The sequence below is a fragment of the Oncorhynchus clarkii genome, chromosome 23 (genome assembly GCF_045791955.1).
Source record: "Oncorhynchus clarkii lewisi isolate Uvic-CL-2024 chromosome 23, UVic_Ocla_1.0, whole genome shotgun sequence".
Taxonomy (NCBI): Eukaryota; Metazoa; Chordata; class Actinopteri; order Salmoniformes; family Salmonidae; genus Oncorhynchus; species Oncorhynchus clarkii.
In genome coordinates this window covers 51,861,924-51,877,869 of record NC_092169.1, presented here as the reverse complement: position 1 = coordinate 51,877,869, position 15,946 = coordinate 51,861,924, and the positions used below count along the sequence as shown (strand labels likewise).

Below are 15,946 nucleotides of genomic sequence, written 5' to 3'. Positions count from 1 at the left end.
GAGTCATTGTATTGTGAGTCATAATGCGTACTGCAGCTTTCAGCCATTGTGTGGGGTATTTTTACAGGACTTTTGATCTTGTAAAATATGAGAAATTACATGGAAATTCTTAATTTTTCTATTTGAATGAAACAGTAATCTCCTCAGTAACTACCTCACTGTACTCCTGAGTAACATCCTCACTGTACTCCTCAGTAACTACCTCACTGTACTCCTGAGTAACATCCTCACTGTACTCCCCAATAACCACCTCACTGTACTCCCCAATAACATCCGTCAATGTACCCCTCAATAATCTGACTGTACTCCTCAGGCACCTCACTGTACTCCTCACTATACTCCTTAGTAACCACCTCACTGTGCTCCTCAGTAACCTCCTCACTGTACTCCTCAGTAATCACCTCACTGTACTCATTAGTATTCACCTCACTGTACTCCTTAGTAACCACCTCACTGTGCTCCTCAGTAACCTCCTCACTGTACTCCTCAGTAACCTCCTCACTGTACTCCTTAGTAACCACCTCCCTGTGCTCCTCAGTAACCTCCTCACTGTACTCCTTAGTATTCACCTCACTGTACGCCTTAGTATTCACCTCACTGTACTCCGTATTCACCTCACTGTACTCCGTATTCACCTCACTGTACTCCGTATTCACCTCACTGTACTCCTTAGTATTCACCTCACTGTACTCCGTATTCACCTCACTGTACTCCGTATTCACCTCACTGTAGTCAGTATTCACCTCACTGTACTCCGTATTCACCTCACTGTACTCCGTATTCACCTCACTGTACTCCGTATTCACCTCACTGTACTCCTTAGTATTCACCTCACTGTACTCCGTATTCACCTCACTGTACTCCGTATTCACCTCACTGTAGTCAGTATTCACCTCACTGTACTCCGTATTCACCTCACGGTTAGATGGCATCAGTAAGTTAACCCTTTGTACTGTCAATAGGGGTTAGATGGCATCAGTAAGTTAACCCATTCTCCTGTCAATAGGGGTTAGATGGCATCAGTAAGTTAACCCTTTCTACTGTAAATAGGGATTAGATGGCATCAGTAAGTTAACCCATTATCCTGTCAATAGAGGTTAGATGGCATCAGTAAGTTAACCCTTTCTCCTGTAAATAGAGGTTAGATGGCATCAGTAAGTTAACCCTTTCTACTGTCGATAGAGGTTAGATGGCATCAGTAAGTTAACCCTTTCTCCTGTAAATAGAGGTTAGATGGCATCAGTAAGTTAACCCATTCTACTGTAAATAGAGGTTAGACAGCATCCCTAAGTTAACCCATTCTCCTGTCAATAGGGGTTAGATGGCATCAGTAAGTTAACCCATTATCCTGTCAATAGAGGTTAGATGGCATCAATAAGTTAACCCATTCTACTGTAAATAGAGGTTAGACAGCATCAGTAAGTTAACCCATTCTACTGTAAATAGAGGTTAGATGGCATCAGTAAGTTAACCCATTCTTAGGTCAATAGAGGTTAGATGGCATCAGTAAGTTAACCCTTTCTCCTGTAAATAGAAGTTAGATGGCGTCAGTAAGTTAACCCATTCTCCTGTAAATAGAGGTTAGACGGCATCAGTAAGTTAACCCTTTATACTGTCAATAGAGGTTAGATGGTATCAGTAAGTTAACCCATTCTACTGTAAATAGGGGTTGGATGGCATCAGTAAGTTAACCCATTCTCCTGTAAATAGAGGTTAGACGGCATCAGTAAGTTAACCCTTTATACTGTCAATAGAGGTTAGATGGCATCAGTAAGTTAACCCATTCTCCTGTAAATAGAGGTTAGATGGCATCAGTAAGTTAACCCATTCTCCTGTAAATAGAGGTTAGATGGCATCAGTAAGTTAACCCTTTCTTAGGTCAATGGAGGTTAGAGGGCATTTGATGGTCCTTCACCTCCCTTCACATATCTGTGAAACGTCTGATATAGAAAAAATATTTTTTTAAATATTGTCTCTTCCCCCCGTTATCTTTCACTCTCCCTCCTTCCCAAATAATCTCTCTTGGATGTGATTATTCAAGGGGATAATTAAATGTAAATTGCCCAGTGTAATTTGTCATGTCATGTGAAGGACCCAAGGCGTTCTCTCTGCCAGCAGATGCTACTCAGCAGTTCTCCTGCGGATCAGAATCCTTCACATAGGTCAAACACACACACAAACACACACACACAAACACACACACACACACACACAAACACACACGTTTTCCTTTGACGACCGTGGTACATAAACACCAGATGGCTAAAGTTGGAGGTGTATTTCCTTTCACCTCTGAGACTTGATGGCTACATTTCATCTACGACTGGACATTATGTCATGCTCAAGAGCTTCACATGGAGCGCTTCATCTAGATCACGTCAAACTCAAGGCCTGCGGGCCAGATCCAGTCTACGTTGGAATGACTGAAGCCAAACTATGACTAAAGCCAAACCACAACTCTTTCCAAACATTAGACCTACATTTGGGATGGCAGGTAGCTTAATGGTTAGAGTGTTGGACTTGTAACTGAAAGTTTGCAAGATTGAATCCCAGAGCTGACAAGGTAAACATCTGTTGTTCTGCCCCTGAACAAGACAGTTAACCCACTGTTCCTAGGCTGTCATTGAAAATAAGAATGTGTCCTTAACTAACTTGCCTAGTTTTTTAAATGTTTTATTTCACCTTTATTTAACCAGGTAAGCTAGTTGAGAACAAGTTCTCAATTACAACTGCAACCTGGCCAAAGCAGCAAACAACAACACAGATTTACATGGAATAAACAAGCGTACAATCAATAACACAATAGAAAAAAAGAAAGTCTATATGCAGTGTGTGCAAATGGAGTAAGGAGGTATGGCAATAAATAGGCCATAGTAGCAAAGTAATTACAATTTAGCAGATTAACACTGGAGTGATAGATGAGCAGATGATGATGAGCAGATGATGGTGTGTAAGTAGCGATATTGGTGTGCAAAAGAGCAGCAAAGTAAATTAAAACAATATGGGGATGAGGTAGGTAGATTGGGTGGGCTATTTACAGATGGCCTACGTACAGCTGCAGTGATCGGTTAGCTGCTCAGACAGCTGATGTTTAAAGTTAGTGAGGGAAATGTAAGTCTCCAGCTTCAGCGATTTTTGCAATTCGTTCCAGTCACTGGCAGCAGAGAACTGGAAGGAAAGGCGGCCAAAGGAGGTGTTGGCGGAGCTTTATCTAGCATAGACTTATAGATGACCTGGAGCCAGTGGGTCTGGCGACGAATATGTAGCGAGGTCCAGCCGACTAGAGCATACAGGTCGCAATGGTGGTGGTATAAGGTGATTTGGTAACAAAACGGATGGCACTGTGATAGACTGCATCCAGTTTGATGAGTAGAGTATTGGAAGCTATTTTGTAGATGACATCGCCAAAGTTGAGGATCGGTAGGATAGTCAGTTTTACGAGGGTAAGTTTGGCGGCGTGAGTGAAGGAGGCTTTGTTGTGAAATAGAAAGCCGATTCTAGATTTGATTTTGGATTGGAGATGTTTGATATGAGTCTGGAAGGAGAGTTTACAGTCTAGCCAGACACCTAGGTATTTGTAGTTGTCCACGTATTCTAGGTCAGAACCATCCAGAGTAGTGATGCTAGTCGGGCGGGTGCGGGCAGCGAACGGTTGAAAAGCATGCATTTGGTTTTGCTAGCGTTTAAGAGCAGTTGGAGGCCACGGAAGGAATGTTGCATGGCATTGAAGCTCATTTGGAGGTTAGTTAACACAGTGTCCAAAGAAGGGCCAGATGTATACAGAATCGTGTCGTCTGAGTAGAGGTGGGTCAGGGAATCACCCGCAGCAAGAGCGACATTGTTGATATATACAGAGAAAAGAGTCCCGATTATTGTACACCATGTTTATAGCCAAGTTATCATTACTCAGTACTGGTACCCCATGTATATTACCAAGTTATCATTACTCAGTACTGGTACCCCATGTATATAACCAAGTTATCATTACTCAGTACTGGTACCCCATGTTTATAGCCAAGTTATCATTACTCAGTACTGGTACCCCTTGTATATAACCAAGTTATCATTACCCAGTACTGGTATCCCTTGTATATAACCAAGTTATCATTACTCAGTACTGGTACCCCTTGTATATAACCAAGTTATCATGACTCAGTACTGGTACCCCTTGTATATAACCAAGTTATCATGACTCAGTACTGGTACCCCTTGTATATAACCAAGTTATCATTACTCAGTATTGGTACCCCTTGTAAATAGACAAGTTATCATGACTCAGTACTGGTACCCCTTGTATATAACCAAGTTATCATTACTCAGTACTGGTACCCCATGTATATAACCAAGTTATCATTACTCAGTACTGGTACCCCTTGTATTTAGACAAGTTATCATTACTCAGTACTGGTGCCCCTTGTATATAACCAAGTTATCATTACTCAGTACTGATGCCCCTTGAATATAACCAAGTTATCATTACTCAGTACTGTAAATAGACAAGTTATTGTTACTCATCGTGGATTTATTCCTTGTGTTATTATTTTTCTATTATTTTTCGTATTTTGTCTCTGTATTGTTGGGAAGGACCTCTAAGTAAGTATTTCCCTGTTAGCCTACACATGTTGTTTACCAAGCATGTGACAAATAACAATTGACTTGATTTTGATTCCCTGAAAGCTGGATAGTCAGGGTGCATAGAACATTCCCAACCCGATGGATAGAGGACATCATTTTGATCATTTTAACAGCGAGGAAATATAACACATTTTCAGTTCGGCCTTCTAGACCTCGTTAAGGACCGAATGCGGCCCGTGAGCAAAATGAGTTTGACGCCCCTTATCTAGATGGTCAAAATGGATTGATCAAGTTCGGGTGCTGTTGTCAACCATTGTCATGTCTTGGTGGCTTTCGCTTATTGTTTACAGTGTCTGTGTAGAGCAACAGGTGTACTTTCTTGAAATGTTTTTTTTTCTCTCTGAATGCACAGACCTGATAATGTGCTTAGGTAATGTTCATGAGATTATGATTTTTTTAAAATCTTTCACTCTGTTATCGTGACATCTTTCATACGGCTCTTTTATCCCATCTTGTGATCTGTAAACTTTGATTTGATCTGTTTCTTTGCCGTCTGTTTGCTGGTACATTTGATGTGCCATGTTAGATAACGCATTCCCAGAATTAAATTGAAGAGAAAGCATGTCTCTCTCTGTTTCCAAGAGGTCTATTCTCTATTGTATACCAAGCCTGCCTTTAAACCCTGTGGAAAGCATGTACTGTTACACTCAAAGATTCCACCTGCAGTACAGGAGATTCAAGATGGCCAAACTATGTTAAATGTGCAGTAGTTGGAACGGGTACCTTTGTGATGTCATAATAGAAACATGTATAATTTGACTAACAATACATTTTCTTGGAAATTTGATTTTTTTTTCTTAGACTCTTCCCCTGTATTCGTTAAGATGCACTTTCTTGCATAGCTCAGAGTATAAGTCTCCAGTATTTCCAGTGCCATTGCATTCTTTATCTTAGACACACTACATACCGAATCCCCATGGTAGGCAAGTGGCTCATAAGTTAAACACAACTTCAGAATGAAAATAACTCCCTACAGATTGGCCCTCTGTAGAATATACCCTTGATTCTTCCACCCACTGCCACTACATGATATTAATCAGTTAAGGTCTTATCTGCCAGCTAACCTGAAGTTCACCTGCTTTGGGTTTTAAAAGGGTTCACATGCAGATAATTGTATCTCTCTTTTCAACCGTGCTTAGATTACATTCTCTTTCAATTATTAAGGGCCTCTGAGATTGTCGCAAGGCACTCATAGAAAGAACAGCATGGTACAATGTATTAGTCAAAGAAGGGGCAATAAATGGAGGAAGTCATTGATATGCATTTCTAGAAAGTACTTTATCTTCTACTCTTGTGTCTAAAGCAGACGTATTGATGAATGAGAAGAGCATAATAATAATTATACAAATGAATATACAAAGTATGTTAATTATTATATTACTACTACTAATTATTGCACTAAATAATATATTAATTATTTGTATTATTAATTATACTAATTATTTAAAGTATTAGTATTGGAAAAGCAGCTAGATGACAAGCTTACAATTGTATTACTATTAACTAATAATTAACCATTTCTAAACTACTTAGAAACCCTTTATAAATCCTTAATAAATTATATCTTTATTGTTGTAGTTGTCTAGTTTCATGTTCCTCTCTCTTAACACTAAGACTCATTCATCTCCAACAAAGTGACATAGATTGTTACATTTCCCTAGTTTGGTCCCATGTGTTACATCAGTTCACTAACAGGTTGTGTTACTTTAAAACGCTTCACTAACAGGTTGTGTTACTGTAAAACGCTTCACTAACAGGTTGTGTTACTGTAAAACGCTTCACTAACAGGTTGTGTTACTGTAAAACACTTCACTAACAGGTTGTGTTACTGTAAAACGCTTCACTAACAGGTTGTGTTACTTTAATTCCACTCACATCTGAGTGCTTTGCCTATGATCCTTAGATTGAATTTGGGCGCAGGAACAATTTCTGTAAGTTGGACTCATGCCCCTGGTAGGAACTGTCGTGAGTGCTTTAGAATTCTGTGCATGGATGCATCCCAAATGGCACCCTAATTCCTAAATAGTGCACTACTTTTAAGCAGAGCACTATGGACACTAAAGGAATAAGGTGCCATTTGGGATGCATACCATATCTACAGCCAGCTGTGTGAGCCAAACTAGATGATTTCTGCCAAGAAGTGTTTGAACACCTTGTAAGCATTTTAAATCAATGCCCTGTAGAAAATGTTAAAATCCATATTGAATTCACTCAACACAAGATATGAAGGAATTGAAGATATGAAGTTTACCATCCAGTGGGAAGTGTTTCTTTGATCTTTATACCTTGATAACATGTACCGTTGCCAGATCTCCTCTCAGTCGAACATGTTGATAATCGTAACATGTGATAGGTGATTCACAAAACTGCACCTACTGAACACCATTCAACCCCTTAGCACAACTCAACATGGTGGTGATGATGATGATGATGAGGATTATATTGATGATGATGGTGGTGATGGTGGTGGAGGTGATGATGATTATATTGATGATGATGATGATGATGATGATGTTGTTGCTTATTGCTGGTGGTGGTGATGATGGTGGTGGTGGTGGTGGTGATGATGGTGGTGATGGTGGTGGTGATGATGGTGGTGATGATGATGGTGGTGTTGGTGGTGGTGGTGGTGGTGGTGATGATGGTGGTTAGTGATGGTGGTGGTGATGATGGTGGTGGTGGTGGTGGTGGTGGTGGTGGTGATGATGGTGTTTAGTGATGGTGGTGGTGATGATGGTGGTTAGTGATGGTGGTGGTGATGATGGTGGTTAGTGATGATGGTGGTTAGTGATGATGATGATGGTGATGGTGGTGGTGATGTTGATGATGATGATGATGGTGGTTAGTGATGATGGTGATGATGGTGGTCGTGGTGATGATGGTGGTGGTGGTGGTGGTGATGTTGGTGGTGATGATGGTGGTTAGTGATGATGGTGGTTAGTGATGATGATGATGGTGATGGTGGTGGTGGTGGTGGTGATGATGGTGGTGGTGGTGATGCTGATGGTGGTGGTGGTGATGATGGTGGTGGTGGTGATGGTGGTGGTGGTGATGGTGGTGGTGATGATGGTGATGGTGGTGGTGATGTTGATGATGATGGTGGTTAGTGATGATGGTGGTGGTGGTGGTGATGGTGGTGGTGATGATGGTGGTGGTGGTGATGGTGGTGGTGATGATGGTGGTTAGTGATGATGGTGGTTAGTGATGATGATGATGGTGGTGGTGATGTTGATGATGATGATGGTGGATAGTGATGATGGTGATGATGATGGTGGTGGTGATGATGATGGTGGTGGTGGTGATGATGGTGGTGGTGGTGATGGTGGTGGTGATGATGGTGGTTAGTGATGATGGTGGTTAGTGATGATGATGATGGTGATGGTGGTGGTGATGTTGATGATGATGATGGTGGTTAGTGATGATGGTGATGATGGTGGTGGTGGTGATGATGGTGGTTAGTGATGATGATGATGATGATGGTGATGGTGGTGGTGATGTTGATGATGATGATGGTGGTTAGTGATGATGGTGATGATGGTGGTTAGTGATGATGATGATGGTGATGGTGGTGGTGATGTTGATGATGATGATGATGGTTAGTGATGATGGTGATGATGGTGGTGGTGGTGATGATGATGGTGGTTAGTGATGATGGTGGTTAGTGATGATGATGATGGTGATGATGGTGGTGATGTTGATGATGATGATGGTGGTTAGTGATGGTGGTGGTGGTGATGATGATGGTGGTGGTGGTGATGATGGTGGTGGTGATGATGGTGATGTGGTGGTGGTGGTGGTGGTGGTGGTGGTGATGATGATGATGATGATGGTGGTGGTGATGATGATGATGATGATGATGATGGTGGTGGTGGTGGTGGTGGTGATGATGATGATGGTATGGATGATGATGATGATGATGATGATGATGATGGTGGTGGTGGTGGTGGTGGTGGTGGTGGTGATGGTGATGGTGATGATGATGATGATGATGATGATGATGATGGTGGTGGTGGTGGAGGTGGTGATGGTGGTGGTGATGATGGTGGTGGTGGTGATGATGATGGTGGTGGTGATGGTGGTGGTGATGATGATGGTTAGTGATGATGATGATGGTGATGGTGGTGGTGATGTTGATGATGATGGTGGTGGTTAGTGATGATGGTGATGATGGTGGTGGTGGTGATGATGATGATGTTGATGATGATGATGGTGGTTAGTGATGGTGGTGATGGTGGTGGTGGTGGTGGTGATGATGATGATGATGATGATGATGGTGGTGGTGGTGATGGTGATGATGATGATGATGATGATGATGATGATGATGATGATGGTGGTGGTGGAGGTGGTGATGGTGGTGGTGATGATGGTGGTGATGGTGGTGGTTAGTGATGATGATGATTATGGTGGTGGTGGTGATGGTGGTGGTGGTGATGGTGATGGTGATGATGATGATGATGATGATGATGGTGGTTAGTGATGATGGTGGTGGTGGTGATGATGATGATGATGAGGATGATGATGATGATGGTGGCAATGATGGTGGTGGTGGTGATGATGATGATGGTGGTGGTGATGATGATGATGATGAGGATGATGTTGGTGGTGATGATGATGATGATGATGGTGATGAGGATGATGGTGGTGGTGATAAAGATGATGATGATGATGATGATGATGATGATGATGATGGTGGTGGTGGTGATGATGATGTGTACAAGGATGCTGATTATTTTATCTCTCTGTCTCTCTGTAATGAAAGGTGTAATAACAGACTAATAAAAGCATCACTGGACCCAACAATCACTGAGGAAATAATGTATAATTAACAAACTATGAATTACCTGATTTTTACAGGAAGTATACAGAAGAGACTTCTTGTTTCTAACCATAGTTCTTTGGGGGATGAGATATACTCCAGCAGCATGTTTTACCTCTTGTAACCTCTTATAGACAGGACTGGAGATAAGTAACTCATCTCTCTCTCGTATAGATCATCTGTGTGGATGATACCCTGACCTGCCGGGGCCCGTGATCCATTGAATGGTACTGTAGCTCAGTAATGACTTGGTGCTACAGCCACAAAACGTAGGTAAAAAGGTAAAACACTGCTGGTTTATGTATTGAGTATCATTTTTACTGACAGTTTGATAACAGGTGTATACATACAGGTATAGGATCTAAATCTGATCAGCCTGTTGGAGGAGAACTTGTAGTGTATTTGAGGTTTAATAAAAAGACTTCTGAAGTTTGCAATTTCCATTTAGAAATGTTACTCTTGATTTTCCCTTACGAAAAATGTATCAACCCTTACAAAAATGTCCATTAATTATAATCCACATAATAATTCACATTTCCTGTTTCTGCGGGATTATTTTCCTGCTGTAGCAAACTGGCCCAAATTAAGATCCTACATCTGTACAGAAAATGGAGTCAGTTGACCCGTTAAAACAAATCTGAGTCAGTCGGAATGATCATATTATACACAAACGGTATTAGAAAAACAGGCATGACATATTATTACATGTGTTATTCAGTGACAGTGACTTACGGAGGCAGATCTGGTTTACACATTTTATATAGTTATTTCTCTGTTGACCAGTAATTAACAACACAGTGACTGGCACATTTTAGCTTCTTATTATCGGCATTCTCAACTTCCTGCTGTGGTTAATGTAACGTGTTTCATTTTATGATTTCATGACTTCTGTTTCACCACCATCAAAATAAATATCTCTATGAGCGTCTGTGCTTTCCCACCACACCATGGCATTACTTCACATCCTGTACAAAGACACACTGTTGGCATATCGTTTGGTACTGACTATTCAACTCACACTCTCTCTAATGAGGTTTCCCAGTAAGACGTTCTGATATTGTTGGAAAAGTGCAGCTAATACAGGATTTCAGGTATGTTTTGATTAGTTCTGTCATATTTATATTTTGATAACATAAGAAGACAAAGTCAGGGAGAGAATTCACATCAGTGTTTTGAAATTCATGGTAATAGTGGTCATCTATATGTTTTTTTCCCTCTCGTTTTAATGATACTTCACACCCTTTTAATGGTAGGTTATACCCACTAGTTTTAATGATACTTGATACCCACTAGTTTTAATGATACTTTATAACGACTAGATTTAATGATACTTTATTCCCTCTGGGTTTAATGATACTTTATTCCCTCTGGGTTTAATACTTTATTCCCTCTAGTTTTAATGATACTTTATACCCTCTAGTTTTAATGATACTTTATACCCTCTAGTTTTAATGATACTTTACACCCTCTAGTTTTAATGATACTTTATACCCTCTCGTTTTAATGACTCTTTATACCCTCTAGTTTTAATGATACTTTATTCCCTCTCGTTTTAATGATACTTTATTCCCTCTCGTTTTAATGATACTTTAAACCCTCTGGTTTTCTGATACTTTATACCCTCTAGTTTTAATGACTCTTTATACCCTCTAGTTTTAATGACTCGTTATACCCTCACGTTTTAATTATACTTTAAACCCTCTTAGTGTCAAGTTGAAGGTGTTGATTACAAAAATATAATTTAAATAGTGAAAACATCAAGTTACAGGCTCAGAATGTGTAATGGGGTAAATACTTACTATACAATCTATATCATATCAACTTAACATATCCTCTTGATTCTTAAGGACATCATGGACATGACTCCCACCCCCAGCTCTGGTAATAGTAACCTGAATGAAGCCAACAATTGTGGAGTGGACCTCAGCCAAGATGCCATCTACCTTCCTGTAATCTACAGTATATTCTTCATCATTGGCACTCCCCTCAATCTGATGGCCCTATTCGGGCTCTATCGTCTGATCAAGTCTGAAAACGTCTTACCGGTGTACGTGATCAACCTGCTCCTTTCGGATCTCCTCCAACTGTTCACTGTACCTCTATGGATTGACTACTATCGCAGGGGTCACAGCTGGCGATTCGGGTCCACTTCCTGCCAGTTATTGGGGGTCAGTTTCTACATCAGCATTTACACCGGTATTGCCTTCATGTGCATCATCGCTTTGGAGCGCTACTTGGCCATCGCCAAGCCTCTGAGATTCCAAGCATTGAGAAAGCTGAAGTTTGCACGATGGATAGCCCTTAGCATATGGGTCGTGGTAGCCGTGCCTCCATCCATCGTCTTGCATAAAATGCAACCCAACGACAATCACACCCTGTGTATCGAGAGCTACCCTTCCAAGGAGGGGTTCATCATCTACCGATTGATCACCTTATCCCTGTCCTTCATCATCCCTCTCGCCTTCATCGTGATCCTCCACCGGAAGACCCTGAGGTCTTTGTCAGCCATTGGTACCTTGGGAAGGGAAGAGAAGCACCGCATCAGGGGGCTTCTCATTCTGCTGATGGTCATCTTCATCCTGGTCCTCGGCCCCTACCACATCACAGGATGCGTGAAGTACATTGGATTGCTTCTCCACGGTGACGCCTGTGAGTGGGAGAAGACAGTGTTTGTGCCCTACCAGCTGGGCAGGGGTTTGCTGAGCCTCAACAGTGTGCTGGACCCTATACTTTATACGTTCCTGAGGAGTGACTTCAGGGCGGCTGCGGGCCATTACCTGCCCTGCCTGAGGAGAATGCAGGAGTCTGTATGCAGGACTGTGAGTCATCAGAGGACCAACACTAAGACCCCTAGTACTCTCTCAGATCACTCTGATTCTATCTAAACCCAAACCAGACATTTGTAACATACCTGTACAGGATGTACAGTACCTAGCTAGATGCTATCTGCTTGTATTATAATGTAATAACCAGATTTAGAAAAATCACCAGGACCACTATTATCCTTAGAGACCCCACAGAGAGACCCTGATTCAACCTGTGATAAACATTAATACTGAACATTATTCATAAATGCTGCAGAACAAAGGTTATACTGTGGGAAAGGAACATCTCTAAGATATACATATATTTCAGATTATTATTCTTTTTTTTTTACAAAAACTGTTTGTTTCTTTAAACAGTGCCAGTGGGTTTTGGAAAGTACATTCTTGATTGAGACAGACGCGGTTTGCCTCATATTGCCACAGCCAGGAAGTTGCCAGATTTGGGATTTCATGTGGCAGGCAGCTGGTCTCGCAGAAGGACTGGTGTCCTCATGATAAATTCATATTTCCTCTTTCAAGCACCAAACAATTTCACAAAAAGGAACTTGCCTAGAAACACATCTTGTTCCAAATCAATTGAAAGTTGTTTTACAAACTTTCTTTTACAACTTTGTTTAATCAAACTTACAAACTAGACCTGAAACATATAAGATAAACTGCTGAAGGACTGAACATAGTTGTAATCCTTGGTTGTCCACAATAGTGCATATTTGACACTGGGGAGAAAAATAATGTAGTACTTTGATGATTTAGAGTTGCTTCTGGCAACTGAAAGGGATGGGTCGACGAGACTGTTTTACCTGTTTATAAATAGCATCGTACCCAACTGAGGAACACATGTACACAAGAATTGGAAGTGGTTTTGTAATGTGGGGCAATGTATAATATTGTATTTCTGTCAACATTGAAATGCTAAATGTAAATCAATCTATATCACAAACCTATGTACCATTTCATTTCAAACATTTAATTTTAAACATAACTGTACATATCATGACACCTTTCAGATTCAGTTGATTAAAAGAGTTTCATGTTTGCATAAAAATGATATAGATTATATCCCATATGTTACTATAGCCTATAGGGGGGCAAAACTAATGAAATATATAGTGAGTTCCTAATGTTTCCATCTGTGCTACAACACTGAAGGTGCTAAAGATGATGCCGACATAGTAACACGTACCACTTGACATTATGTGCATTGTATGTCCAATTTATCTGCCCACAGAGACTAATCGCATAATTCTAGCTCTATGGTTGAGGCAGTCATTCCACACGGCACTAAAATGAAGGGAGCGAGACTCCTGTAAAATTGCTCTTGATTCATAGAACTACCAAATCAATAAAAGTGTATTTTATCTAATTACACATTATTAAAGCGAAGACATATATATATATATTTTTTAATCAACTCCTTGCCTCTGTGAATGAGCCAAGCATTATTGCACTGATTCAGATTGATACCAGTTAATTGTTGTACAATGCATTAAAGAGCGCTTTAATTATAGACGGCACTCTGTCTTCTCTCTGCTGCCACTCTTATCCTGCTCTGTCATTTGTTCACTAGGCCCTGCAGACCTGATTAGTCAATGGATGCATTGTAATAACCCTGGCTCTTAAAGAGTGGTAGCTCCAGCTCAATGCAGTCAGGCTCCCACATCCGAAGTTATTGATCCAATAGACTGTAATGCCCACCCCGATCCATATCACAGTCTGCTTCCTATCAGTGACACACAGGGATGCTTGCCATGCTCAGATTTTCAATAAGGTTCCATGCATGTGAATATGATCGTGTGTGATTTACATTATCAGGGGATTTTATAGCACGCAATTATAAACTGGCCCTCACAAATTGATGGTAATCTGTTTTAAAGGTGCTGGGTAGATAACTGGCCCTCACAAGTTGATGGTAATCTGTCTTAAAGGTGCTGGGTAGATAACTGGCCCTCACAAGTTGATGGTAATCTGTCTTAAAGGTGCTGGGTAGATAACTGGCCCTCACAAGTTGATGGTAATCTGTTTTAAAGGTGCTGGGTAGATAACTGGCCCTCACAAGTTGATGGTGATCTGTTTTAAAGGTGCTGGGTAGATAACTGGCCCTCACAAGTTGATGGTAATCTGTTTTAAAGGTGCTGGGTAGATAACTGGCCCTCACAAGTTGATGGTAATCTGTTTTAAAGGTGCTGGGTAGATAACTAGCTAGATAACTAGATTTTTTTTTAACCTTTATTTAACTAGGCAAGTCAGTTAAGAACAAATTCTTTTTTTCAATGACAGCCTAGGAACAGTGGGTTAACTGCCTGTTCAGGGGCAGAAAGACAGATTTGTACCTTGTCAGCTCGGGGATTCGATCTTGCAACCTTCCAGTTACTAGTCCAACACTAACGACTAGGCTACCTGCCACCCCGCAGGTGCGATGATGATAATCTCTTAAAGGTGGTGGGTAGATATCCTCCAATGAACAATGAACAAAAATGAACAAAAAACACAATTTGCTCATACAGCGACACATCTCCTTCACATAGTGTTGATCAGGCTGTTGATTGTGGCCTGTGGAATGTTGTCCCACTCCTCTTCAATGGCTGTGTGAAGTTGCTGGCTATTGGCGGGAACTGGAACACACTGTCATAAACGTAGATCCAGAGCCAGAGTCTGGTGAGTATCCAGGTCATGGAAGAACTGAGACATTTTTAGCTTTCAGGAGTTGTGTACAGATCCTTGGGACATGCGACCGTGCATTATTATGCTGAAACATGAGGTGATGGCGGCGGATGAATGGCATGACAATGAGGCTCAGGATCTCGTCACGGTATACGGGGCACCCTGTTCACAAAGTTGACATCATCAAATCGCTCGGTCACATGACGCCATACACTTGTTCTGCTGTTGTGAGGCCATTTGGAAGTACTGCCAAATTCTCTAAAACGACGTTGGAGGATGTAGAGAAATGAACATCACCAGGCGGTATGAGTTAATAGACCAATAACAAAGACAGTTTCAAACCTCTGCCAATAACAGCTAGTTTTCAGGTACATATCCCTCGCATTAAGCTCATCCAATTAGGCCCCTCATTCAGACCACTTCCAGACAGTTCTAGGACCCTCATTCAGACCACTCCCAGACAGTCCTAGCACCCTCATTCAGACCACTCCCAGACAGTCCTAGCACCCTCATTCAGACCACTTCCAGACAGTCCTAGCACCCTCATTCAGTCCACTCCCAGACAGTCCTAGCACTCTCATTCAGACCACTCCCAGACAGTTCTAGCACCCTCATTCAGACCACTCCCAGACAGTCCTAGCACCCTCATTCAGACCACTCCCAGACAGTCTTATCACCATCATTCAGACCACTCCCAGACAGTCCTAGCACCCTCATTCAGACCACTCCCAGACAGTCTTATCACCATCATTCAGTCCACTCCCAGACAGTTCTAGCACCCTCATTCAGACCACTCCCAGACAGTCCTAGCACCCTCATTCAGACCACTCCCAGACAGTCTTATCACCATCATTCAGTCCACTCCCAGACAGTCCTAGCACCCTCATTCAGACCACTCCCAGACAGTCCTAGCACCCTCATTCAGACATGTTGCTCGAGAAATGTCTCTTTGTTTATTTCTGACCATTTGAATTGACCACTATTACAGTAAGGTACTAAATTGTTACCC

At 41.5% G+C, this 15,946-nt stretch overlaps 1 protein-coding gene across 1 annotated transcript; it reads left to right on the top strand.

Moving 5' to 3' along the window:
• The first annotated feature begins 10,433 nt into the window (after nucleotides 1-10,433).
• Nucleotides 10,434-13,639, top strand: LOC139381721 (G-protein coupled receptor 4-like). Its single transcript, XM_071125448.1, has 2 exons — nucleotides 10,434-10,542; nucleotides 11,299-13,639. Exon 2 carries the CDS (start codon nucleotides 11,305-11,307, stop codon nucleotides 12,334-12,336), a length of 1,032 nt encoding a protein of 343 aa, XP_070981549.1. The 5' UTR covers nucleotides 10,434-10,542; nucleotides 11,299-11,304; the 3' UTR covers nucleotides 12,337-13,639.
• Nucleotides 13,640-15,946: the final 2,307 nt, after the last annotated feature.